This window comes from Mauremys reevesii, linkage group 7 (genome assembly GCF_016161935.1).
Source record: "Mauremys reevesii isolate NIE-2019 linkage group 7, ASM1616193v1, whole genome shotgun sequence".
In the NCBI taxonomy this organism is placed as follows: Eukaryota; Metazoa; Chordata; order Testudines; family Geoemydidae; genus Mauremys; species Mauremys reevesii.
In genome coordinates this window covers 81477925-81504210 of record NC_052629.1, presented here as the reverse complement: position 1 = coordinate 81504210, position 26286 = coordinate 81477925, and the positions used below count along the sequence as shown (strand labels likewise).

Sequence of the window (26286 nt, the reverse complement as noted above, 5' to 3'; positions counted from 1 at the left end):
AAAAGGGGAGCTCACTCCAGTCAAGGAGGAGGAGCCAGAGGAAGGAAGTGCGTATGAGGAGCTGAGAGCCAGAGACACAAAGAACTAAGAACTGAGAGGGTGTACTACTGGAGGATTGAGGAAACACCATACAATCAAGCAGTTTCAGACACCAGGAGGATCCTATGGTGAGGATAAGAAAGGTGTTTGAAGGAGGCTATGGGGAAGTAGCCCAGGGAGCTGTAGCGGTCAAGCAGCGGTTACAAGTAGCACTATAGAGACTGCTGCAATTCACAGGGCCCTGGGCTGGAACCTGGAGTAGAGGGTGGGCCCGGGTTCCCCCCAAGCCTCACTACTCCTAATCAGACATAGGAGGAGGTGATCCAGACTGTGGGTTTCATCTAAGGGGAAGACCACTGAGGGGAGGAAATCCGCCAATACGCGCAGGACCTACTAGAGGAGAGGAGGAACGTTGACACAGCTTCTATAAAGCTTTATTCTCCTGTGGGTACTGATCCATTGAAAGCAAGATTCCTTCTGAGTCAGCACTGAATAGGTGGCACTGTGCTGCTTAGATACCCCGTCTTTCAGAGGAGACATAAAATCAAGGGCTTCCTAACCACTTGTGGTCCTTTGGTACTTTCAGCAAGAGTTGAGGTGTTAACTATGGTGTGTTGGCAAAATTCCAGTTCAGGTAATTACTTGCTGAACTCCCTCGGCGGATTAAATTGGAGCAGGTGTTCTTTGCTCACTGTCCTGCACTGTTCTTTAGTGCAGCTGTGTTCCATACCCATCAGCGGCTGCATTTTGGCTCTAGAACGTGCGATTCCTTGCAGCCGGTATAATCTGTATACTTTCCTAGGAACTTTTAGGGGTTACATCAGGAGTTCTATCATGTTTTCACAGGGGGGCCACAACGGACACCTCCTATTCCCAGGGGCATAACATCCCTTTAGCAATTATTAGCACAGAAAGTATGTATCTATCTTGGGAATGTCTCTGACTCCCATTGCTGTAGTATCGGAGCACCTCACAACCACCTTGTGACGTAGGATGGGGAACTGGGGCACAGAGAGACTGTGTCTTGCCCAAGGCCAGTGGTAGAGCAGGGAATTGAACCCCTGTGGTCAGGTCCTAGGCTAACACCTCACCACTGGGCCCTCCTTCCTCTCTGGATAATGTATGTTCTGCAAATGTACTTTAGCTGTCTTCTGATACAGTTTAGCCACCAGAAACAAGGAGCAGAGCCAGTGCCATGTGACTAGCAAGTGTGTTGGGTGCCACTCTTGGTCCACAGGCCACAGCAGGAAATACACTGAGCTACATACTTGGAAGTTATCATTTGACTGCTAGGTGTTCGGAGTGTCAGAGTAACAGTTACCCTCTTTTTGTCCAAGCAGGAGCTTCTGGGACCTTTGCCCCTAAAGAAACCGCGAGGAAGGCCAAAAGGAAGCAAAAAACGGAGTGCCAGCGGTGGGCAGACGGTAAGACCGTGGCACATGCTCAGCTTATGGGAGGATGCAGAGCTCACTGGCAAGCAAACCCTCCTCTCCTCCAAGCTTTTGCTGGGGGAGCACAAGAGAGGCCCTCTCTCATTTACAGACAGGCAGTTTGTGGCGTCTCCTTTTAAAGTTTCGTTTAAGTCTTTAAGCCCTGACAAACTTTACACTCCTCTCCCACTCAGGGCCGCCCAGAGAGGGGGGCAAGTGGGGCAATTTGCCCCAGGCCCTGGGTCCCCAAGGGGCCCCCAGGAGAATTTTTCGGGGGCCCTGGAGCGGGGTCCTTCACTTGCTCCGGAGGCCCCGGAAAACTCTCATGAGGCCTGGGTCCCCGGAGCTTCTTCCGCTCCGGGTCTTCGGCGGCGGGGGGTCCTTCCGCTCCGGGGCGGAAGGACCCCCTGGCGCTGAATTACTGCCGAAGCGGGACCCGCCGCCGAAGTGCAGCCCAGTCTTCGGCGGTAATTCAGCAGCGGGGGGTCCTTCCATTCCGGGACCCACCGCCGAAGGGCCCCAAAGACCTGCGGCGGGGACCCCCCACTGCCGAATTACCACCGAAGACCAGGCTGCACTTCGGTGGCGGGTCCCTCTTCGGCAGTAATTCAGCGGCGGGGGGCCCCCGGCGGGGGTCTTTGGGGCACTTCGGCGGCATGTCCCGGAGCGGAAGGACCTCCCGCCACCGAATTACCCCAAGCCCCTGGAATCCTCTGGGCGGCCCTGCTCCCACTGTTACAATTACATCATCACCCTCTGTCCTCTGTCTGCCACCACTGATTGTCCTCTGTCATCTGCTGCTGCCTAGTCACCTTCATCCTTCTCCCTCATTATCAGCCCTGCCTAGTCCTCTTTGCAGTCATCCTAAGCCTTTTCACACTAAGCCTCTGGCATCTAAAGGGCTGCCTCCTTCTCTTCTTTGTCCTGCCCATCATCCTAGTCATCGTCAGCCTCAGCATCATGTTCCTCCTCATTCTAATTGTCCTCCTAGTCATCGTTCTCCTCCTCCTCACCCTACTCCTCCTAGTGGTGGTCCTCCTCCTCATCCTTCTCCTCCTCTTCCACTGTGTCTTTCCTCCTCCTAATGTTTCTCCTCCACCATCATCACATAATCCCCATCTGGCACTCTCTGCCTCCTAATCATGTTCCCCCTTTCCTCAGTCCACTGCCTCTGCTTCGTCTGCCCAGTCCTTCTCCTCAGGGGCGGCTCTAGGTATTTTGCCGCCCCAAGCACGGCAGGCAGGCTGCCTTCGGTGGCTTGCCTGCGGGAGGTCCCCGGTCCCGCGAATTCGGCGGCAGCCTGTGGGAGGCCCGCCGAAGCCGCAGGACCAGCGGACCCTCTGCAAGCATGCCGCCAAAGGCAGCCTGCCTGCTGCCCTTGCGGCGACTGGCAGAGCGCCCCCCGCATGGCTTGCCGCCCCAGGCACGTGCTTGGCGTGCTGGTGCCTGGAGCCGCCCCTGCTTCTCCTAAATCTCCACCTCCTGGTTTCTCCTCCTCCTAGTTGTTTTTGTTTTCATCCCAAACCTACTCCTCCTCTGACATCCTCCAATTCTGCCTGGTTGATATCCTCCTCTAGGCTGCCTCCATCTTCTGCTTCATCTGTTTAGTCATCTCCCAAGTCTTCCTTCCCATAGAGCTCCTCCTTCTAGGTGTCCTAGTCTTAATCCTAGTTTGCCTGCTCCTAATCCACATCTACCTGTCCTTCTCCTCTCTGATGCTTGGCCAGCAACCTCCTCTTCTTCCTCTGCCTCTACCAGGTCATCACCACTCTTTGCCTACTCCTCTTCCTCCTAAGACCCCGCCACCTCCTCCTAGTTGTTATACTCTTAATCATAATCCACAGTCACACAGGAAGACCTTAAAATGAAGCCACCCTGACCAAGTTTAGGTCTGGCCTACACTAAAAGTTAGGGCAACATAGTTACAGTGTTATGGGGTGTAAAAAAATTCACATATCTGAGCACTGTCACTATGAAAAATTCACATACACACCCAAGTGCCATACTCATGCTGATCTAATGCATGGTGTAGATGCAGCTAGATCAATTGAAGAATGCTTCTGTCGACCCAACTACCATCACTTGGGGAGGTGGGGTTCCTACAGTGATGGAGGAAGTTGCTGTAGGAAGCATCTACACCATGGCACTACAATGTTGTAGCTGTGCCATTGTAATGCGGACATGGCTTTAGTGTGTTGATCACAAGTGCAATAAGTTATGAAAGAGGACTAGATCATGTCTTTTGTTTTAACTAAAGGTAGAATCTTCAGCTGAGAAAAGACCAAGAGGGAGACCCCGAAAGTGGGTAAGTACAATGACATCAAAATCCTCTTTTGTTCCCTCTCCTTGAGTTCCTTCTCTCAAAGCCCAGAGGATCCCCCATCTTTCTGGTCTGGTCCTCTTCTCAAGATCCTTAGCTGTGCTGATGCTCTTTCAGCCTAGGAAGCCTGGATGCAACCTTCTTTGGGTCTTGAGCACTGATCTGGCCAGATAGGAGAGCAAGATTCTTCCTCCTTCCTTCCTCCCCGCCCACCCCCAGGGCTGAACATTCTGCAAAAACATTCTCTTATCCAAGAACCTCTGGCAATATGTTACATTTAATTCAGGAAGCAACTCTCTTCTACTCCCTATTCCCAACACTTCAAAAGCAAAGATTCCTGAGCTTCTCAGCAAGACTGGTGCTTTCCTTGGGAATTCTGATGGAGGGATTCCTAGATCTCAGGTTCATTTCAAAAGGGGAATTTTAGAATTCAAGGAAAAGAGAAGGTCACTGGAGTGAGAAACCTAGAACTCTGACAGCAGAGGGCTCATTAATCTAGCAAACAAAGACATAAAGAGATCCAAGGGCTGGAAGATGAAGCTAGATGCCTTATTTCTAGCCCGAAGGTGTGTCTTTTTAACAGAGAGGGTAATTAGCTGTTGGAACAATTTACCAAGGAATATGGTGAATTCTCTGTCACTTTTAATTCTTTAAGTGAAGATTAGGTGTCTTTGTAAAGAGAATAATCTAGCTCAACCACAAGATATGGGCTAGTTGCCGGAATCTGTAAGTGAAATTCTGTTACCTGTTATGCAGGAGGTCAGACTAGATCAGTGGTCACCAACCGGTCGATCATGATCAACTGGTCGATCCTAGAGTACCTGCCACTCGATCTTGATCTCCAGCAGCACAGTGTGGCTGCCGCTAAGACAGGATCCCTGCCTGCCCTGGGCCCACACCGCTCCCAGAAGCAGCCAGCGCACCCCACGGTCCTGGGGGTGGTGAGGCAGAGATCTCTGTCCGCATGCTGCTCCTGCCTGCAAGCACTAGCCTTGCAGCTCCCATTGGCCATGAACGGGGAGCTGTGGCCAATGAGAGCTGCAGGGATGGTTCTTGCAGACAGGAGCAGTGCTCTGAGCCACATGCTTCCCCCCCCCCCACTCCAGGGGCCACAGGGGTGCGTTGGCCCCTTCCAGGAGGGGTGTGGCGCCAGGGTAGGCAGGGAGCCTGCCTTAGCCTCACTGCACCCACTGCCAACCGGGAATCACCAGAGGTAAGTGCTGCCCGGCAGGAGGCTGCACCCCAACCCCCATTCCTGACCCCCCTCCCAGAGCCAGGACCCCATGCCGCCTCCTACATCACAACCCCCTGCCCCAGCCCTGACCCCCCTCCCAGAGCCAGCAGCCTGAACCCTCTCCTGCACCTTAACACTCTGCCCCAGCCCAGAGCCCTCTCCTGCACCCAAGCTCCCTCTCAGAGCTTGCACTTCTCACCCCTTCCTGAACCCCAACCCCCTGCTCCAGGTTCAGCCCAGAGCCCTCTCCCACACTGCAAACCCCTAGGCCCCAGCCCAGAGTGTGCACCTCCTCCCAATCCCCTACCCCAGCCTGGTGAAAGGGAGGGGGAGAGCAAGTGATGGAGAGGAGGGGGATGGAGTGAATGGGGCGGGGCTTTGGAGAAGGGGTGGGGCTTTCATTGAAAAAGTGATCTTGGGTGTAAAAAGTTTGGAGACCACTGGACTAGATGATCACAGTGCATCCATCTGGCCTTAAAATCTATGAACTCAGAAGATGATGCCCATGGAATTCCTCCCTTAAGAAAGAAGGCTGTGGGAGATGGGAGTTGGGCCTCAGGGAACCCACAGGCATCAGTGGGAACTTGTGTCAGAAACTAATGCTGCGTTCAATCAGTTCTGCAAGCTTCCCATTCCCAAGCCTTCTGATGGCTTTGACCAGATTGGTCCAAGCTGAGATCCTTCCTGTGACAGATGATCTGCTTCATCAATAATATAAGACTTATAACCTAGGAAAATAAGGATTAAAATACTCCAGAGGGGAGGATAGAATTAAAATACTCCATCTACGCCAGACTGAAGTCATGCTCTGATACCTATCCCCAGAACAACGGATAAACCCATGATAAACCTATCAGCCAGATAGGTTCATTGGCTTCTCTCAGAGCAACCAATGAAGGGCTGCACTTGAGGCTTGGAGGGAGGGAATTCCCATGGGGGAAGTGCCACGACTTGGAGGGGTTGCAAGGTGAGATCCCCTAATACAGTACTCCTAGGAGCAAGCACTTGACAAATAGTTGGTGATGGGGGGAATGTCCTCTGGACACAGCTCAGGGTTGAATCTCCCACAAGGAAGGCCAGAGAAGAGAAATGCTATTTACATATCAAATGGCCTTTTCTTCTCTGGCATCCAGCTGAGAAAAGGCCGCATCTTGTTCAGCTTGTGAGAAGTGTAAATCCAGAGACAATACTCTAAACACTTCTTCTGTTTTAATTCCATTTTCTCTCTTTTTACTTTCAATGCCTCTAATTCTAAGGAAATCCACTGTTGCATGGGGGTTTTAAGCAGTCCGGCCCTGAAGGGAACAATCTCTAAGGAGAGTACAGAAGGCGAAAGGAGTTCTGGAGCTTACACTCTCCTCCCAGTCTTGGTCAAGGGCCATGGTCAAAGGTGTCCTATCCCAGTGAGTTGTGTGGCCATCAGGCTATGGCAGGCAAACACAAGGGGTGTGGCTGAAGGACCTAGGAGATGGGAGTTGGTGGTGGTGTTTGGTTTGCAGTGCTAGCAGCATATTGAGTCTGGCTGTGGTAAAAACTCATAAGAAGCAACCATTGGAAAAACAAGAATTATAGAGGAGGAAAAAGAGAAAATCTGTTCTATACTTATTTTCTTTTTGGGTTAAGATTAGGAAAAGGCAGGAGGAGCGGGTGAGCTATGAGATGTTAAAGGAGAAGTAGCAATAGAGCTGTGTGGGGAAAGAAAACTACTTTAGCAACTTAAACAATCAACAAAAGCAAGTGTTGTATTCATGGGATCATGACCAGCATGGTCACATGCAGCCAAACGGGGGCTCAAGATCTGCAGAGAATGGAGAAACCTCACAAGGGAGAGCCAGTGCCAGGAGCCAGGTCGGGACCTGAGGAAGTTGAGGGAGACCAGGGCCACAGCAGGCCAGGAGAAGCTGGAGAATCCAAGGTGGAGGATGAAACCTCAGCGGGGAGCTTGGAGGATGAATGGAATGTCTGCAGTGTCAGGAAGAACCACAGAGCATCATCTGGGCAGAGTGCCCAGGGAAAATGGGTCTGGGAGTGGAAGAAACACCAGCTGGAGACAACGAGACTGCAGCTGCAGGAAAGATAATGTGTTGAGTAGAAATTAAAATGCCAACATAAGAAGGGAGAGCATGACAGACAGCATTATCGTGAAGTGGGCACTGAGTGGTTGCACAGCCAGAGGCTAAGCTATTTGGTAAGTGGAGACAGAAATCATACATCTAATTCCACAGACAATGTAGCTCTTGAACTGTTTCCTATACATAAAGAAGGTGGTACCATCTATGTTTTCTAAAGGCTTGTGAATGGAGACGCACACAGAACTGAGTAGCTGCTGTGGATAAGATGTAGTTTCTAGCTCCCTTACCAAATGTTTAATATTAGCAGCATGATCTCAATGGCCAGTGAAGAGTGTTTGAATGACAAGTTTAAAATCACTTTGCAGCAGAAATTTGAAGAGACCTGTGACTCATACAGAAAGAAATTTCAGGGAGCTTGGAAGCAGGGTATTGAGGGTTATTCCCAAGTTGCTGCTCAGCTTGGAGGAGATGGGTATATGGGAGAGGAGACTTCACAACAGAAGAGGCCTTTGGGCTGATGGGAATGGGACAGTTTTATATGCTGTGCTCTCAGGAGTTGAAAGTGTGACTCATGGATCGGAATCCCAAAACGCTGCAGCAGATTAGCCGAGGAGTACATCCACAGTCCTTCTGGGACAGATGAAAGGTCTGGGGGGCAGGTGAGAGGTGATCACTGTAGTGCTTAGGAGTCCTAGTCATGGACCTGGTTCCCCTTTTGCTAGGTGCTGTACCAACACAGTTAGGTAGGAACTTCAGAATGATCTGTGAGCTGCTGAACTTGAAGCTTGGGAAGAGAGAGATTCCCCTGGGGTTAACCTGGCTGGGGAGGTTGGCAGAAAAAATGGTTTAGGGGAGGGGGGAAGGAAAAAAGATGACCTCAAGGTACTTGATAAACAGGGTGGTAGGAAATTCTCTTTCTGGGTCCCGCATGACAGGGGAGGCCAGAGGAGATAATTGCTCTTTAAACACATGGGAGTGCCTTTTCTTCTCTGTAACTGAGCTAAGAAAGCAGCTTATGAGAAGTGTAAATTGAAGGTTGTTAAGCAAAACACTTCTTTTGCTTAAATTCCATTTTCTCTGTTCTTATTCTTACCACTTGTAGTTTTAAGGAGATCTGCTGTCATATGGGTGTTCCAAGCAGTCTGGCCTTGAAGGTAGCAAACTTGAACTTCTAAGAGGTATAGGAGGCAAAAGGGGTCTCAGTCGCCCATCTCAGTCAAGGGGGATAGACAAAGGTGTCCTATTCCAGTGAATTGTTACCATCAAGCTACAGTAGGTGTATGCAAAGGGAGAAGCTGCCAGTCCTCGATGAGAGTTGGCAGTGGTGGTTGGTTTATACTCCTGATAAATTTACCCAATGGTCTATAATAATCTGAGTTTGTTCATCTCTAGTTATTGCCGCAAGACCCATCTTTTCTCCCAGGCCAGTAAGGAGATGGGTGAGGCCGGATACTTGTGTGAGCGGAGCTCTGGTGGGGTCTCTGTTGGGATGAGTGCATGAAACATTGTCATCGTGGCAGTGTTGCCTCTGTTTATCTGAACAATGAGTTTAGCTGCCTAGGTTGGGTGCACCATTATTATAGAGCTGCAGAAATCTAAGCAAGTAAATATACAGAAAGCGGAGGCTCCCTAAAGAGCATAACTGGGAGATGGGGGTGGGGGGGGGGGAATGCTGTGCTACATTCAAAGCACTTACAAGCTGTCAAACACCTGCTGGCATAGTCTGCCCTGTGGTTAAACTGACACTAACATGTAGGAAGGAGATTGGCTCAGCCATGACTCTCAGCCCACTTCACAACTGTTCAGTGTGCCTGACATGGGTAGAGACCAGGATCACCCCAGGTGGCATTTGAAGTGCAATGGGGGGGGGGCAGGGGAGCAGCCAGGCATGAGTGTAAAGGCATGCGGATACCTCCCTGGGGCACTAAAGAGGAAGTGAGGTGAGGAGAAGTAGGAAGAACTGAGAGAGAAGAACTAAGATTCTCCCAACCTGAAATAATTGAGCTAGGCAGAAAAGGCTGTTCCAGCAGAGAAAGTATTGTCCAGTGGTTAGGGTACTAGTCTGGGGCTTGATTTCTCTGCTCTGCCACAAACTTCCTGTGTGACTTTGGGTAAGTCAGTCTGTCTCTCTGTGCCTCAGTTTCCCTATCTATACAATGGGGATAACAGCCCTACCCTGCCTTCCAGGGGTGTTATGAGGATAAATATATTAAAGATTGTGAGACACTAAGATACTATGTTAATGAGGACCATATAACTAACTACCTCAGACAGAAAAGGCATCAAAAGGCAGTGAGTATCCAAATACAATTACCGAGGGTTCTTGAACACAAAACCAAGTAAAATAAGAATTGTCCCTATGTGGCATAGCCTTGCACTGTCCTTTCACAGCTAAAACATCCTGTCACATTTTTATATATTACATCCCAAAAAACGACATTAAAAAGTAGAGCTGGTTGGGAATTTTCCATCAATGTTTCCATCAATGGAAATTGCAGTTTTCACAAAATTAAGCTTTTTCCCATAGGAATTTTTTTTTCTATTTCCCATCAGAAAAATCTAAACAAAATAGATCATTTTGGGTTGGGTTGACCCAAATCAGAACATTTTCAGCTCAAATTGAATAAAAAAGTTTTGTTTCAGAGCAGTTTGATGTTAGTCTGTGTCCACCTGAGCTGATGCAGTGCCTCATGGGAGATGGTAGTTCAGGTGCTTCCTGCCCGTGTTCTTCTCTATGGGCCACACTCCCTGACTAGATTGCATCTCCCATATGCACCATGGTCTCCTCTCTGGTTGAAATCATGTGATGCATCATGGGAGTTAACATAATCATGCATCTGCATTATGAAGATGTGGTCCTGCCAGGGAGCACCAGCCCACAGAGGAGAATAGGGGGACCTTGAATTGAAACTTCTATTAGACACCATAGTGGCTTCTGCAGGCACAGATTAATGTTGAACCAGGCTCAAACAAAATATTTCAATGGGCTCAACAAACCAAAATGAAAGAGTTTTATTCAGCAATGTTGAAATGAAAGGTTTTGAATCAACCTTTTTTTTTTTTGCACTTACTGTTCTGTGAAAAATATTGATATTTCACTTTTCTGTCCCAATTCAGGCCGAAACCAAATTTCACAGTATCACCATTTCCACAGGACAGAAATTCTGATTTTAACCAGCTCTAGTTAAAAGAACATTAAAGCTGCAAAGTCAAACACTCAAAAATTAGGAATGCCACCATTAAGGATGCCTGTGCAACTATAATTTCGTTCCTTTGTGCTGATGCATTATGACACAGTCTTCAATTATATGATCCTACACTCTTTTTTTCTACAGGACCCCTGCCTCATTCAATGCCTATGATGAGGCTGGGTGGAATAGAGCGGGTATTTAACAGAACACAGCAACATTACACAAGAGTTTTAGGAGAGGAGAAAATTAAAGACATTTTATGCATATGAAATTACAAGGGCAATCCAGGGAGGTAAACTATAATTTCCCAAGATGGAATTTGTGGCTTACACCACTGCTCTTGAAAAAAGTGCCATGGGATGTTTAATGACCACAATTGGCCAGGACCTCAATTTTACATCCTATCCTGCAGTGCAGCTCTCCCTGGTACCAGACGGGGCCACTGGCTTAGTATTGACAGAAATCCTTACTGAGCCACCAATACTCCTTACTGCATCTTCTGTTTCTTCCTTGGAGGTCACCTTTCCACGTACTGTTCTGGCCCAAATCTTCCTTAGTTTATGAAAACAGATTAAATTACAGCCCAGATGGGTAAAGCGTGATGCTTTTTGGTGTTTAACATACACCTGTAAAACACTAATTGGATTCCAGGAGCTGGGGTTAGACTGATGTTTGGACCTAAGCCCCTGACATAGTGGTATCTAGGAGCACTCTTTCCATGAAGCATCCTTAGTAGTTAGAGTACCCTGGTGCACAGAAGAACCAGCAAGGGAGGAAACTAGAGCACAGGTGCAAGTCAACCAATTAATAAGAGAATGTTACAGGGTGACCTGATCACTCCATAAGTACCTACATGAGGAACAAATATTTGATAATGGGCTCTATAATCTATAAAGGTATAACATAATCCAATGGTGGAAATTGAAGCTAGAAATAAGGTATACATTTTTAAGTGAGGGTAATTGGAACAATGTGCCAAATGTCATGGTGGATTCTCCATCACTGACAATTTTTAAATCAAGATTGGATGCTAAAAAAAAAAAAAAAAGAGGATATGTTCTAGTTCAAAAGGGATTATTTTGGGGAAGCTCTGTGGCCTATGTTGTTCAGAAGGTCAAAGTAGATCAGAGGTAGGCAACGTATGGCCCACGGGCTGCATCCAGCCTGTCAGACATTTTAATCTGGCTCTCAAGCTCCTGCCAGGGAGCAGAGTCAGGGGCTTGCCCCACTCTGCATGTGCCGTGGCTCCATGCGGCTCCCGGAAGCAGCAGCATGTCCCCACTCAGGCTCCTTAGCGTAGGGGCAGCCAGGGGGCTCCACATACTTCCTCCACCACAAGCACCAGCTCTGCCACTCCCATTGGCCATGGTTCTCTGTCAATGGGAGCTGCAGGGGTGGCACCCACAGACTGGGCAGCACGCAGAGCTGCCTGGCCACGCCTCTGCATAGGAGCCAGAGAAGAGACATACCACTGCGTCCTGTAAACGCCACCTGGGGCCTGCACCTCTGACCCCCTCCCATGCCCCAACCCCTGCCCCAGCCCTGATTCCCCCCTCACCCTCTGAACCCTTTGATCCCAGCCCAGAGCACCCTCCTGCACCTCAAACCCCTCATCCCCAGCCCCACCCCGGAACCTGCACTCCCAGCCGGAGCCCTCACCCGCCCCACCCCAGACGCCAACCCTATCCTGGAGCCCCCTCCTGCACTCTGAACCCCTCAGCCCCAGTTCAGAGCTCCCTCCCCTGCCCCCTAACTCCCTGCCCCAGCCCAGAGCCCCCTCCTGCACCATGACCCCTCATTTCTGGCCCCACCCTGGAACCCACACCCCCAGCCCACAGCCTGTACCCTCTCCCACACCCCAACCCCCTGCCTCATCCTGGAGCCCTCTCCCATACTCTGAACCCCTCTGCTCCACCCCCAGCCTGCAGCCTCCTCCTGGATCCCAAACCCTCATAGTTGGTCCTACCCCAGAGCCTGGACCTCCAGCCAGAGCCCTCACCCCCTCACAACCCCCCACCCCAATCCAGAGCCCCCTCCCGCACGCTGAACTCCTCATTTCTGGCCCCATCCCATAGCCCACACCCCCAGCCAGAGCCCTCACCCCCTCCTACATCCCAACCCCCAATTTCATGAACATTCATGGCCTGCCATACAATGTCCATACCCAGATGTGGCCCTCAAGTCAAAAAAAGTTTGCCCACCTCTGGACTAGATGATCACAATGGTCCCTTCTGGCCTTGGAATCTAAGCATACCGATGGTGAAATCTGACAAGTGTCTTGTGTCCCATTGTGATGCCATCTTTTATTCCTCCTTGATGCTTTTATATCACACTGAGGATAGTAGACCAATGGGTTTATCTTGAGTTTCAGGACCTATGGCAAATTGATATGAGTATCAAACTTTTTGTATATCCAGCACACTGGTGCACATAAGAGCCTCTTTATTTTCCATCTGCAAATGGGTTAAATGGGCTAGAAAAAAGATGAGAGCAGAGCCGAACAGCTACCCGTTTCATAGACTGCAATCCATTTCTATTTTTGATATTCCACAGGCAGACTATGGGATTTCCTAGTTAAATTGACAGGTTGCTGTCTTGTGCACCTACATCATAGGAGAGAGTGTTCCCCATTAAGCCAAGATTGCCAGGGCCACCCAGAGGATTCTGGGGGCCTGGGGTCTTCGGCAGCAGGGGGCCCCTGCTTCGGCAGTAATTTGGCGGCGGGGGGCCCTTCCGTTCTGGGACCCGCCACTGAAGTGCCCCGAACACCCGCAGCGGGGGCCCCCTGCCACCGAATTGCCGCCAAAGCGAGACCCGCCGCTGAAGTGCAGCCGGATCTTCGGTGGTAATTCGGTGGCCGGGGGCCCCCGCCGTGGGTCTTCGGGGCACTTCAGCGGGTCCCGGAACGGAAGGGCCCCCCGCCGCCAAATTACCGCCGAAGACTCGGCTGCACTTCAGCGGCGGGTCCTGCTTCGGTGGTAATTCGCCGGCGGGAGGTCCTTCCTCTGGAGTGGAAGGACCCCCCGCCGGCGAAGACTGGAGTGGAAGAAGCTCCGGGGGCCCGGGCCCCGCGAGAGTTTTCCGGGGCCCCCAGAGCAAGTGAAGGACCCCACTCCAGGGCCCCCGAAAAACTCTCATGGGGGCCCCTGTGGGGCCTGGGGCAAATTGCCCCTCTTGCGCCCCCCCCCCCCCCCCGCGGGGCGGCCCTGAAGATTGCACAGGCTGCGGGGCTGCCTCCCTCACAAATATCATAATAACTGAATGCCTTCAACAACTATTTCCACACTCTCACACATCACATACGCATACACCACAGGAACACATCCGAACACCACACACAATACACATTGAGCACATGCGCACATACAGCCAACATGAGCACAGGCTGAGAAGATGGGCCTGTCCTCACTCCTGCACAGCTAATCGTTTAAAAGGGACTAATTAAAGATTTTTTTTGCTCAGATCTAATTCGCTTGGTTGGGTTGATTTGTATTTTATCTTCTCTGACATGATTTCTGTGTTTGTTGGTGTTTTTTTTTCTTTACAGCCTCAGCTACTGATCCAGGAGAAAGAAACCCAGGAAGGATCTCTCCAAGAGAGCAGTGACCTGAATTCTATGTCACCGCCTGCCACAGGAGGTTTGGGATTAGATAAACAGAATTACATAGGGTTAAAATATACAGCCATCCTTACAGTAAACCATGCATATATCCCAGCATCTATAACACCAAATGCTAGGACTATGCTGGATCTTAGAAAATAAGCAGTGTTGGGTGTGTCAGTACTTGAATGTGAGACCTCCAAGGAACACTGCATCATGTAGGGTTAGCAAGCCAGTATGACACTTCCCTCTGTATCAGTACTGAATATTCCAGGATGCTGTTACAGGCAGAGAGAGGAAGCATTGTACTTCTGGTTTTCCAACAAGTTATGAGACTGAGGTTCTGGCCACTTTGGATGTACTTAAGATCAATCAGAAATTATGGGCTTGATCCATGAATCACTGGATAAAATTCTCTCGGCAAGAAGTCAGACTAGATTAAGTCCCTTCTGGCTTTAAAAATAGGAGTGAAGGCTCCTCTGCTCTTTTCAGGAGAGTGTGGAAGTTATTGTCATGGATAAATTCCATTCTGGATAATTCCATGCTGCCTCCAATACACTATTCCTCTCCTCTTCTAGTACTAAGCTCTAGGTTAGTATTGTGTACTGTTAAACGATTGCTGGGATTTCACCAGAGATGTTAACGTTTTAGTGGTGGATGAAATGACAACAGCATATAGTGTGTATATCTGATTGTAAAGTGCTTTGAGATTCTCCAGGATGAATGGTGCTAGGTAAAAGTAATACCACTGTCATAAAAAACTAGAGATGGGCAACAGCTAAAACCCTGGTTCTGAATACACCAGACCCTTGGAAAAGTTTGAATCCAGATTTGACCTTTGCAGTTTGAGCCCATGTCTCTCACAGACACTTGTGCAGAATGAAGTTTGCAGGAAGCTGGTCCTTTAATGCTTTCCCTTGAGTGGATAGGGAAAGGGAACCAGCAAGAGGTAGTAGTTGTCATTAACACTGACATGCGGTCAGCACAGCTGCACACTCATCCCTTTACCGTTGGTGGCGTTTAACCTGGCGTGCAAATCAAGCTAACTGACATCAGGGAGCCAAACCCAATCTTGGTTTCTTAGAAAGTCCCTGGAGATGCCACATGATGAATGCCAAGTTTGTTAACCTCAGTTGTTTGATTCGGTTTCCTCTTTGACTCCTGCTCCCATATCACTTCCTGCCACTAAGTTGCATGATGACATCAGCGCAGCCACAGGCTTATAAGTGATGACCTCACTTCCTGCCCAATTCTCTGTCTTATTTCTGCTTTTCGTAGAGCTGTTAGCATCACCAAAAACCGCACCCTAGATGGGTACTTTCCTCTTCCTTTCAACTTGAGCAGGACTGAGGGCAGTGGCATGTGGAATGCATTTCCCTCCTGTTACACAGACAGGCAGGCACAGATGGGTTAGGATAAGCAGATGCTGCAGTGAGTGTGAGATGGCAATGTAGCACGTGGTACTGTAACACAGCCAGCTAGTTACTTCTGTACTTTCTGCTACAGAGATGGGGATGCTTTCTTCTAGTGTGTGTGTTTCATTTCCTGGAGGTGCAGAGATTTGTAGCACTGGAGACAGGAAAGCTGCTGGGTCCTGGAGTGAAGTGTGGAAGGTAATACAAAAGCACACATAGTATGCAATCTAATACTCCTCCTCTCTGGAGTAATTCATAACAATTTTAATTCAAACAATAGCCTGAAAATGAATCTGGGATGCAGTCTTGTATGTGGAACCTATAAGCTGGTGATTGGAAAAGAGTCATTGGCTCTGCCTTGCTGGAGACTTTATAGATTCCAGATTCATTCAGGAGTGTGATGCAACTATAGCTGCTTCCAAACCGTTAGTTTCTGAATGTGAGCCAGTTCCACACACCTGCAACTAACTTAAAAACTGGGTGCTGTGCTGCTGACAGGATTTGCACTCTCCACACAGAGTGTGACAGCTGTAGGGCAGCTCTGCGCTCTGTGATTTGCCACAGAAAAGATTACAGTTACCTAGATGTCTATTGTCTTTACTGGGCTTTTGCAGGATGGGACTGAGATGCTGTGATAGGAACGAGCCAGGAAGCTTGCACCTTCTAGGAACTGCCCTATGCACAGCTCTAACTGGGGCTGATGGTCCCTTGTGTCATGATCACTTTATTAATACACAAATTAAAAAAAACAAACCTGGAAATATTCAAATGGATGTAGTCTGACCTGACTCCTTGCTGGCCTCCTTTATGAGAGCTTGGAGGAGGGAGAGGGAAGTGGAGGGGGAGAATCAGAGAGGAGGGGCTCCTGCAAAAGTGCTGTGGACGAGGCAGTGGCGAAGAGTTGGGAGAACTGTTCCAGAAATAGCAGTTTGTTTCCTGGGCCCTGTGCAGCCTGAACCCCTTCTTTCTGTGATATTCCCAGGGCGCTGATTCGGGGGTTTCCTAACAGTTCATAGACTTTGCTTTGCATAGATTTCATTACTTTTCAGTTGCCTATTTCCTGTGATGACACCAACTGCAGCTCAACCACTGAAGTTTCCCTAGTTGCCCAGGCTGGGTGTTTCTGCCACACCCCTCATGACAGAGTGCTGCTGCCAATGCATGATTAATGAGCTTGACATCACCTACTTCCCCAAAACCACAGAGGAAGCCTTGACTTTTTTTTTTATTATTATTTCAATAATAAATCATTCTTTCTAGTGAAACATAGGGGAGCAAGAGAAACCCCCAACGCCGCAATCAGTGCTACCAGAAGCAGGAGGGAAATTTGTATTTTGTTTCTGCCTTGCCCTTCTTCCACCGTTCGCCTCCTCCCTTCAGTCTGGCTGGTGGTATGAGAGTTCAGCCCACTGGCAAACTGCTGGGCCATTCCTTTCCCAGGACCAAGCCCAATAGTCATTCCAGCTTTCCCTGAAGTAGGGAGCCAGGTGCAGATCAGGGGAGCTCCCTAATCATGCAGGAGATCAGACCAGATAACACCAGACAGAAAACTTCACCCCGGGACTCCTGCATCCAGCCCATAACCTCTGACCTTTCTGAGCACACATTCAAGTAACCACTGCAAGGTTCAGATGTTTATGTGGACCCTGGGCCTTATCCGCTACCCACTGCAGTCACTAAACGTGCTGACATTGACTTCACTGAGCTGGGGATCGAGCCCTTTATGAGTTTCCCTCAACCCACTGCCTCACAAGCCTCCATTCACTTTCTTACTCCTCCTTTTCCTTCCTCCCCTCCTCCTCAGCAACCTCAAACAGCTGTGCAACTCCCACTCCATACTCCCCCTACACCCTCCCAGTCCTTCCAATTTCTCCTGCTGTCCCTCCAGTGAAAGCCTGGCACAGGCCACTGAAACCACTCCTGAGCATTGCTGCCCAGGTGCACCTAACTACTGTAGTTCAGGTCTTTGTGCCTTGGGGATTTGGAAGGAGCCCCTCAAGGCTGCATTATGCTCAGGGTCCACCCCTATCACACATGGTGCTCGGAAATCTTTAACCTAGTACTGTCGCTGTAATGGGGAGGTGTGTGGGACTTCAGAGCTCTAACACCCTTTTTCTCATGCTATCTCCCTTTAGGCGCTCCTGGAAAAGATTCTCATAGGACAGGCAGGACTACAGGCCTCAGGAGATCTCTGAGCACCGCCCCCGCTGCACCACAGTAGCACCCTGCCTGCTGATGTCGTACTGAAGCCACAAGGATTAGGAAAACAAACAAACCAACCAACCAATCTTAATTTCACAGTTAAAATTCTCCCCCCACCATAACTTTAGCAAAGCCAGAGCCCCTGCTGCCCTCCTGCTCACCCCAGACAGCAATCTCCGGCATGACAGCCAGAAAACTGTATTACAGGGGTGGCTAACTCGAGCCTGAGAAGGAGCCAGAATTTACCAATGTACATTGCCAAAGAGCCACAGTAATACATCAGTAACCCCTCATCAGCTCCCTGCCCCCTGCTCCCAGTGCCTCCCGCTCACTGGCAGCCCCGCCAATCAGCACTTCCCCCTCCCTCCCGATCAGCTGTTTCATGGCATGCAAGAGGCTGGGGTGGGGGGGAGGATCAAGGGCATGGCAGGCTCAGGGGAGGGGACTGGAAGGGGTGGTGTGGGGCAGGGCCAGAGGTTGAGCAGTAAGCACCTCCTGGCACATTGGAAAGTTGGTGCCTGTAGCTCCAGACCCAGAGTCGGTGCCTATTCAAGGAGCCGCATATTAACTTCTGAAGAGCCGCATGTGGCTCTGGAGCCACAGGTTGGCCACTCCTGCTGTATTGAAAAAACAGCAGCCTCTTTGTGAAGGGGATTCCTTCACCTGGTTTGTATTAGACCTTTGCAAGGAATTTAGGATTACATTAAACTCTTTAAAAGCCTTTACAACTTGTAACTTGTGCTGTCAGGAATGGCCATAGTCCCACAAGGAAGGGAAGCTGACTTAATACCTGCAGACACAGTGCAGGTGACCTAATCACACTGCCACTTTTTGAGCTCACCTAGTAACATCATCAGAGGGAATGAGGAATAAGCCTCTATTTTCAGGAGAGCAGCGAGAAAGTCCTTGGGGACCAGTTCCTGGATTAGGTTGCTGCTCATTTTCTCGGGCAGTGAAGAATCCTTTCTCCCACTCTCCCCAAATAGAAAAAACAATGGGAATTGCTGTATTGCCATGGGCCAGTGCTTCATCTAGTCAGTTATCCTTGCTTCAGCAGTCTAGAGACCTTGGAGGAAAGTGTAAGACTTGAAAAAGCTGGACTGCTGGGCGGGGGAGGAGGTCTTCCTCCCCTATTGATAATCTTGCTCCCTGAGGCATTTGGGTTGATGAACCTTATTTTTTATCCTAGCTAGTGTCAGTCCAGGGATTATTTGATTATCCCCACAATCAGTCCACACCCAGAAACAACTCTCAGTGAAGTCAATGAGAATATTTCCTGAGTGAGCACTAGATAAACACAAAATAAATACCCCTGGATTCTTAACAGGCATGTCTGCAGGAAAAGGGTTGCTTCTTTACTGAGCCTCATGACTGGTGTTACCAACTCCAAAACCACCTTGTAAATTCAGTCACCCACTGGTGTGTCTGCCTGTTTAGAAACTAAATGTGTAGCATCCTCTGGTGTTGCAATTGTGCATATGAAAATATCTTAATACACTCCAATTTCAGGAGGGCCTTGGGACATAATGATAGCTAATCAGTTTTGGGTTATTGCAAGTGGCTGTTGGTCTCATGCTTCTGTGCCAGATTTGATCTAATTCTTGGGGTTCAGGGTGTTTTTAATATACAGTCCCATCCAGTGGAAACCCACTGGTATTGTCCATCACTTGGAGTAGATGCCTGTCTCATAAAATAGGCAGAGTAGATATTTCAATTATATGGGACAAGATATAAAACTGGACAGCTTTTACACTCATTAAAATATTTAATAGGACATAATTGGCAATATATGTAGAGAAGCAACAGCAGAAACCTGTGAAATGGCTGGATTTATTGAGCTCAAATGTTAATCATCTTTTACCAGAGATCTGTTCCTTTAGCAGGTAATTATTTCACATAGGAAAATCCCTGTAGCTTTTTAGGAGTAACGGTTAACAGACTGCGGGGCCTTTCACCTCTAGGTCCTGAGATCAAACCCAATCCAACATAATAGTGACTAAGGATTTTAGACCCCTAACTTCCATTTATTTTAATGGAAGTTTAGCACCTAAATACCTTTGGAACTGGGCCTAAGACCCTAATCCTGTAGTTGACTCCCTGCAGATGGACTTATTGCTCTAATAGTTGTTTCTGTCCAATGGCTGCTTATGGTAGTCTGTTTGAAATGAGTTAGATGGACTCAGCTGAGTTCCTAGTGGAACACCACATCACAATTATCATTTCTGCTCTTCTGACTATCTTATCAGAGCAGGCAAGGCTGAAGTGGTACAGATACTGAATGACTTATCAATGCAATGGTCATCCCCTAGTCAAGAATGATGCATGTATGTGAGGGTTGGGAAAGATTGCACTGCTACTTATGCTATCCCTGTTCTATAGATAAGTACAGGAATTTAGGTCCCAGGGTTGACAGTGTGATGTCTTTCCTAAGCAATAAATCTGCTCCCAGATATACAGAGAGAAAATTTTAGCCTTGCAAAGTTGCCATGAAAGTTTATCAGCACAGGCACAAAAACTGCCCCGGACTATGATGCTGATGCAAACCGATGAGAAAGGAAGGAATAATATTTCACTCACCCATATTTTTCTTGTAGGTATTCTTGCTGAAATAGTCCATCGTCCCCAGCTGGACAAAATAACATTTGTGGTTTCCACCATCCCTCTCCCTGAGTGCAATGATGGGGCTTTGGAAGGGGAAGGGTGAGCATGTTTCCTGCTGCATTTTCCTAATTTTTTTTTAGATATCTCCACTGCTTACCACTTTTAACTATTCCCAAACCTGGCTGCAGTGGCATAATGGGCGAGATTCATATTTTTGGTACATTCCATGTTCTTCTGAGTTCAAGTACTGGAACTGGGCTTCATATCAGGTGGATACAACCATCCAGTTGTGGCTCATCTCACAATTCAAAGGCTGTGCTGGATGGACACAGAAATCCATTTCAAGTTCTTGACTACAAGTGAATTAACAGACTGTAGGAGTTCTCAGTCTGTCAGACTCTAAATGCTCATTTAGCTAATATTTTTCATCTGTGAGTGTGACAGGCAAAATACCAGACTGGGATTTTCTCTTCACCTGAAATGGATTTGGGGTAAGAACTTGTACAATATGTGGTCTGGTTAATTATTGTATCATGATTGATGTTCAGGCATTTCTCAGTACACTATCTAGATCTTTCTCAGTTGGTAGGCATGCACAAAGACAAGGAAAGGAGACTGGCTTTTGTTCTAACACAAATGACTGAGAAATCTGGTTAGTTTCAGGTGGGGAGGGCAGCTCCCCTTGGGCCACATCAGTGTCCTCTGTCTTGTAAAACGGGTCAATCTTTGCTACCTCTTGCTGTCTCACTCAGCAACCACAACAGAAAAAGTCACCATAAAAGCATGGCTATATTGGGAACAACAAGCGGAATTCTATATTGTTGGGAGATAATCTGTGTCTGCTCCTTTTAAGAGTCGGGTGCTGTGAGAAAGCTACCTGTACTTTTTGTTTCAATGTTCATGTAGAGATTGGGGGTGAAAACCTGGCCCAGCTGAAGTTAATAGCAAAATTGCTGTTGCCTTTAATGGGGCCAGGATTTCACCCCATAGCTTTATTAGTTCTTAGAAAAAAAATAGAATGCTTTTTATTCCCCACGCTTGACTTTTCAGTCTATGCAAAACAATGGGCCTGAACCAAAACCCTGCATCTAAACCTATGAATTTGTAATCTTTGCAATGCAATCAGATCAAATATATTAAGTTTTGCAATCAAATCAAAATAACTACAAGAAAGACAGGTTCATTTTGCAAAATCTCATTAGCCAGGTTATGATTTTGCAGAATAAAAATTGAGAATAAAAAATCTATATCCCATTTTATCTGTGCTCTAAAGTTTGGTAGGTTCAGATAAATGGTTCTGGTTTTGGCTCATGGATAAAGATAATGTTAATTTGGGATTAGCTTTTAATTTTGTTAATAAAGATGTAAGTCACACAGCACCTCTGGGTTCAGTTTTCTTGTTCTTTGTGCTTTCTCTTTGAGTGATAAACCCAGTGAGAGTGCATGGCATTTGCAAACCACAGGACATCTGAGTTTTCCTTCCTTCACCTTAAACAAAGATTATAAAATAATAATTGGTCTGTATGGCACAAACCCTCAGGTCTACACAAAAATGATAGCTAATGAACTCCAAGGAATGCAGCATAAGAACGAATATGCAAGTCACTTAAGCCAAATTTTCAAACTCGGGTGCCTAAAGTTGGACCCCTAAATCCTTATTTATCAGCATCTTCTGATAAAAAGACAGTAAATTTAAAGGTGCATAAACTGGAATTGGTTTAATCAGAGTAACAATTATTTCTGCTTTCCCCTGAACAAATGCATGCTTCCCACAATTTACTGCATACTGCACACATCCCACAATAAAAGTAATTCTGTAGCTCTTTATACAACTAATTCTGCTCACATACACACACAGGCTCCCCAGTTAATTCCACAGTCTGCTGATCAGTCCTTCACCCCCATGCAACTCCCCAACAAAGCATGTGTCCACAGTCAGTCCTACCTCTCCATCAATTCTGCCCCCATACACTATCCTTCATCCTAATCAATCCTGTTCCCAAACACATCTCTTTACAGGAGGGGTTGGCAACCTTTCAGAAGTGCTGTGCCGAGTCTTCATTTATTCACTCTAATTTAAGGTTTTGCATGCCAGTAATAGTTTAACGTTTTTAGAAGGTCTCTTTCTCTAAGTCTATAATATATAACTAAACTATTGTTGTATGTAAAGTAAATAAGGTTATTAAAATGTTTAAGAAGCTTCATTTAAAATTAAATTAAAATGCAGAGCCCCCCAGACCAGTGGCCAGGACCCGGGCAGTGTGAGTGCCACTGAAAATCAGCTCGTGTGCCGCCTTCGGCACACGTGCCATAGGTTGCCTACCCCTGCTTTACAGGGTCTGTGGTTGACAGAATGGCAGCAGCCCTGGAGGGCTCTTTACCATCCTCCCGGAAAGAGATGGTGATGTGGGGCTGCAATTGAAGCCCTGGAAGAGGAGAGCTGCTTCTTCCCCCTCTGCCAGGACAGGCTGTTTGTTCCCAAGGCTGGAGCATTCCAGGAAAGCTCCAGCCCTGTGTTGGCAAGAGCAATGCTTGTTTCTCATGCTAATGGACAAGCTGGTCCCTAAGCATGTACAGCAGCTCTGATTGGCTGTCATTCCCCAAAAGGCAGGGAAATACAGCAGAGAGCCAATTTTATGGGGATTTTCCTCTTAGGGTATGTCTACACTACAAGACTATTTCAAATCAATTTAATTTGAATTTGTGGAATCGACCTTATGAAGTCGAAGTTGTGTATCCACACTAAATACACTAGTTCGACTGTGTGAGTCCACAGTAACAGGGCCAGTGTCGACTTTGGAAGCGGTGCACTGTGGGAAGCTATCCCACAGTTCCTGCACTCCCCGCTGCCCATTTGAATTCTGGGATTTCCCCCCAATGCATGCTGGGGGGAAAAATGTGTCGAGGGTGGTTTTGGGTAACTGTCATCATTGAACCGTCAATCATGCCCTCCCTCCCTCCCTCCCTGAAAGCGCCTGCGGGCAATCTGTTCGTGCACTTTTCTGCTCAGTGACAGCGCGGGCGCCACAGCACTTTGAGCAAGGATCCCACTGCAGTTTTGGCCGTTGTCAACTCCTCGCACCTTATCGTCCACCTCTTCCACAGTCAGCTGCTGAGAAATAGGGCTACTTTTCAATGGTGCTGCGAGCACTGGTGGACCATGGGGGATGTTTTACCAACATCAACGTCGGGGGGCCAGGCAAAGTTCATGACGTGCGTGTTTTCAGGAACTGTGGTCTGTTTAGACGCCTGCAGGAAGGTAGTTTCTTCCCGGACCACAAAATAAGTCTTGGGGATGTGCAGATGCCTATAGTGATCGTCGGGGACCCAGCCTACCCGCTAATGCCCTGGCTCGTGAAGCTCTGTGCAGGCGCCTTGCACAGCGACAAGGAACTCTTAAAGTACCAGCGAGCAGTGAGCAGCGTGACCTGTGACTGTTTAGTTTCTTAACAGAGAAGCTGAACCTGCCCCTGTTTCTTTACCAAGTGACTGTTGACTAGCATCTGCAGTTACATACCCCGCCCACCCCGCTTCCCCAACTTCCAACACACATTTAAAAATAAAAGACATGTTCCACTGTAACTTTACAAAGGTTTCTTTATTGATGACTTTGCGTTACAGGGTTGAAACTGGGACACGGACTGTGCTGGGTAGGGTGTGCAGTGATGTAAAGACCGCCTGTAAACTCGAGGAATGACAGGCTCCTGCTCCCAGAGCGGTCTGCATTGCCGGACTGGATGTTTCAACGGAGCCTGCCATCCCTCCTTTTTGGGACTCTGTGTGCGGGGGCTATGTGGCCTTTTGGCGGGGGAGGACGGATACAGATTCCTCTGCTGCGTGGCTGTGTGGTCCAGGACAGGGACCGTTGCATGAGATCTGTAACCCCCCTCCCCCGCTACAAAGTCACGTACCCCCCCACCCACACAGAACCTGCAAACCACCTCCCATACCGACCAGGGTGCCTACTGACTGCAGTGTGTGTGTGACCTGCTGCTGATCCTGCCCCCATGTCTGTACCCTGGTAAAGGTGATTGTCCTGTCCAATTACCAACCCCCTTCCCCCCCTTCAAACACAGTCTCCTCTAAAAGAACATGACGGAAACAGTAATTAACAGAAAAGTATTTTTTATTATCAACTAGACAGTTAGGGGATGAAACTGGGATGGGGGCTTGGGTGAGGCGGGAAGGAAAGGACTTCTCAAAATTTAGGGTATGAGAGCTTTTCGGTACTTGAGCACTCTGCTGGGGTGCAGTGACAGTTTACACGGCCTCTGGCGCCCCTCCTTCTGGTTATTTTGGGTGAGGGGGGTATGGGACTTTGTGGCGGCGGAGGGCGGTTGCAGATACACGGCAGGGGGGCTCTGTCCTCCTGCCTGCGGTCCTGCAGAACATGCACAAGGCGCAGGAGCATGTCCGTTTGCTCCCTCATTAGTCCAAGCAGCGTTTGAGTCGCCTGCTTGTCTTCCTCACGCCACCTCTCCTCCCGTTCGCTGTGTGAGCGCTGGTACAGAGAGAGGGTCTCCCTCCACTGGCTCTGCTGGTCCGCGTCGTCTCGGGAGCACCCCATGAGTTCAGCGAACATCTCATCCCGTGTCTTTTTCTTTCGCCGCCTAATCTTTGCCAGCCTCTGTGAGGGGGATGCTGTGGCAGGTCTGGAGACAGTCGAAGCTGTGTGATGGGAAAAAAAGAGTGAATTCCTTGCAAAGATAAATTTTTGCGAACAATGAACACAGTGTAGTCTGTCTCTGTGAATTCTGGGTTGAGATCCCAGTGCCTGATGGGGCAAAAACCATTTTCGCGGGTGGTTCTGGGTAAATGTCGTCAGTCATCCCTTCCTCCGGGAAAGCTACAGCAGACAATCATTTCAAGCCCGTTTTCCCTGGATTGCCCTGGCAGACGCCACAGCGTGGAAACCATGGAGCCTATTTTGCCTTTTGTGCCTATCACCGTATGTGTACTAGATGCCGCTGACAGAGGCGGTCCAGCAGCGCTACACAGCAGCATGCTTTTGCTTTTGCATGACAGCAGAGATGGTTACCAGCCATACTGTACCATCTACCATACCATAAATTGGTAATAAGATGGGCATGGTTACCAGTCCTTTTGCACTGCACCATTTACTGCTGTCATAAGTGCCCCTGGCTGCTCTTAGCCAGGGGCGCAAAAGCCAAAATTGGGAATGACTCCCTGAGTCAATCCCTCCTTTTTGGTATCTAAAAATAGAATCAGTCCTGCCTAGACTATGGGCAAGTGTACTAGAGAACCACTGTATCAGAGAACCAGAGAGCACAGCTGCTCTGTGTCAGATCCTGCATAGATTATGAGCTGTATGCTATTCATAGGGGGTGCTCCTGCAACAACCCCACCTGTTCATTCCATTCTTCCCCAGCCTTCCTGGGCTACCATAGCATTGTCCCCCCACTTGTGTGATGAAATAATAAAGAATGCAGGAATAAGACACAGTGACTTGTTAGTGAGAAATTAGTGGAAGGCAGCCTCCAGTTGCTATGATAGTCCAGATAGGACATTAAGGAGTGTGGAGGAGAGGAGCCCAGCATCCTGCTGCTAGTCCAGGGGCAATTGAATCTTTTCTTTACACATGAAGGGTGGGGGCTGCTGAAGCTCAGCCCCCTGTTGCTATGATGAGGACGGTTACCAGCCATACTGCACCATCTACCAGGAAAAATTAGGGCCAGGCGCCCTTGATCGACCTCACTGATGCTAGTACGCATGGTTACCAGTCCTTTTGCACTGCCCCATGTGCCAATAGGCTGATGATGACGATGGATATCAGTCATATTGTACCGTCAGCCACCCATGGCGGGGGGGGGGGGGAGGATGTCGGTGTTCAGTGCTGCAGCATCGCATCTATCTGCAGCATTCAGTAAAGATACGGTGACATGTAAAAGAGTCAACAGAGGATTGTTTTCCCTTTCACTTCTGGGGGGGTGTGCGTAAATTGCCGAGCTATGCCCTGACCCACCGCGGACACTGTGTTTGACCCTAGAAGCATTTGGAGCTCAGCCAAGAATGCAAATGCTTTTCGGAGACAGCAGGAACTGTGGGATACCTTGCGTCCTCAGTCCCCCCTCCCTCCATGAGCATCCATTTGATTCTTTGGCTTTCCGTTATGCTCGTCACGCAGCAGCGTGCTGAGTCTCTGCTATGCCGTCTGTCCGGA

General features: G+C 48.6%; 1 protein-coding gene across 3 annotated transcripts in view; it reads left to right on the top strand.

Annotated features, from left to right (window-relative positions):
* The window catches only part of LOC120368874 (high mobility group protein HMGI-C-like), a 51527-nt gene that overhangs the window by 19643 nt on the left and 5598 nt on the right, over positions 1–26286 (top strand). For 2 of the 3 annotated variants that reach the window (XM_039481560.1, XM_039481561.1), the window contains exons 3-6: positions 1380–1463; positions 3727–3774; positions 13834–13924; positions 17438–17767. In XM_039481560.1, the coding sequence (XP_039337494.1) occupies positions 1380–1463; positions 3727–3774; positions 13834–13924; positions 17438–17523 (309 nt within the window). In that variant the 3' untranslated portion in view covers positions 17524–17767. Of the gene's footprint in view, positions 1–1379; positions 1464–3726; positions 3775–13833; positions 13925–17437; positions 17768–26286 lie in introns of those variants that run through there. The other variant, XM_039481562.1, reaches the window with a different exon arrangement.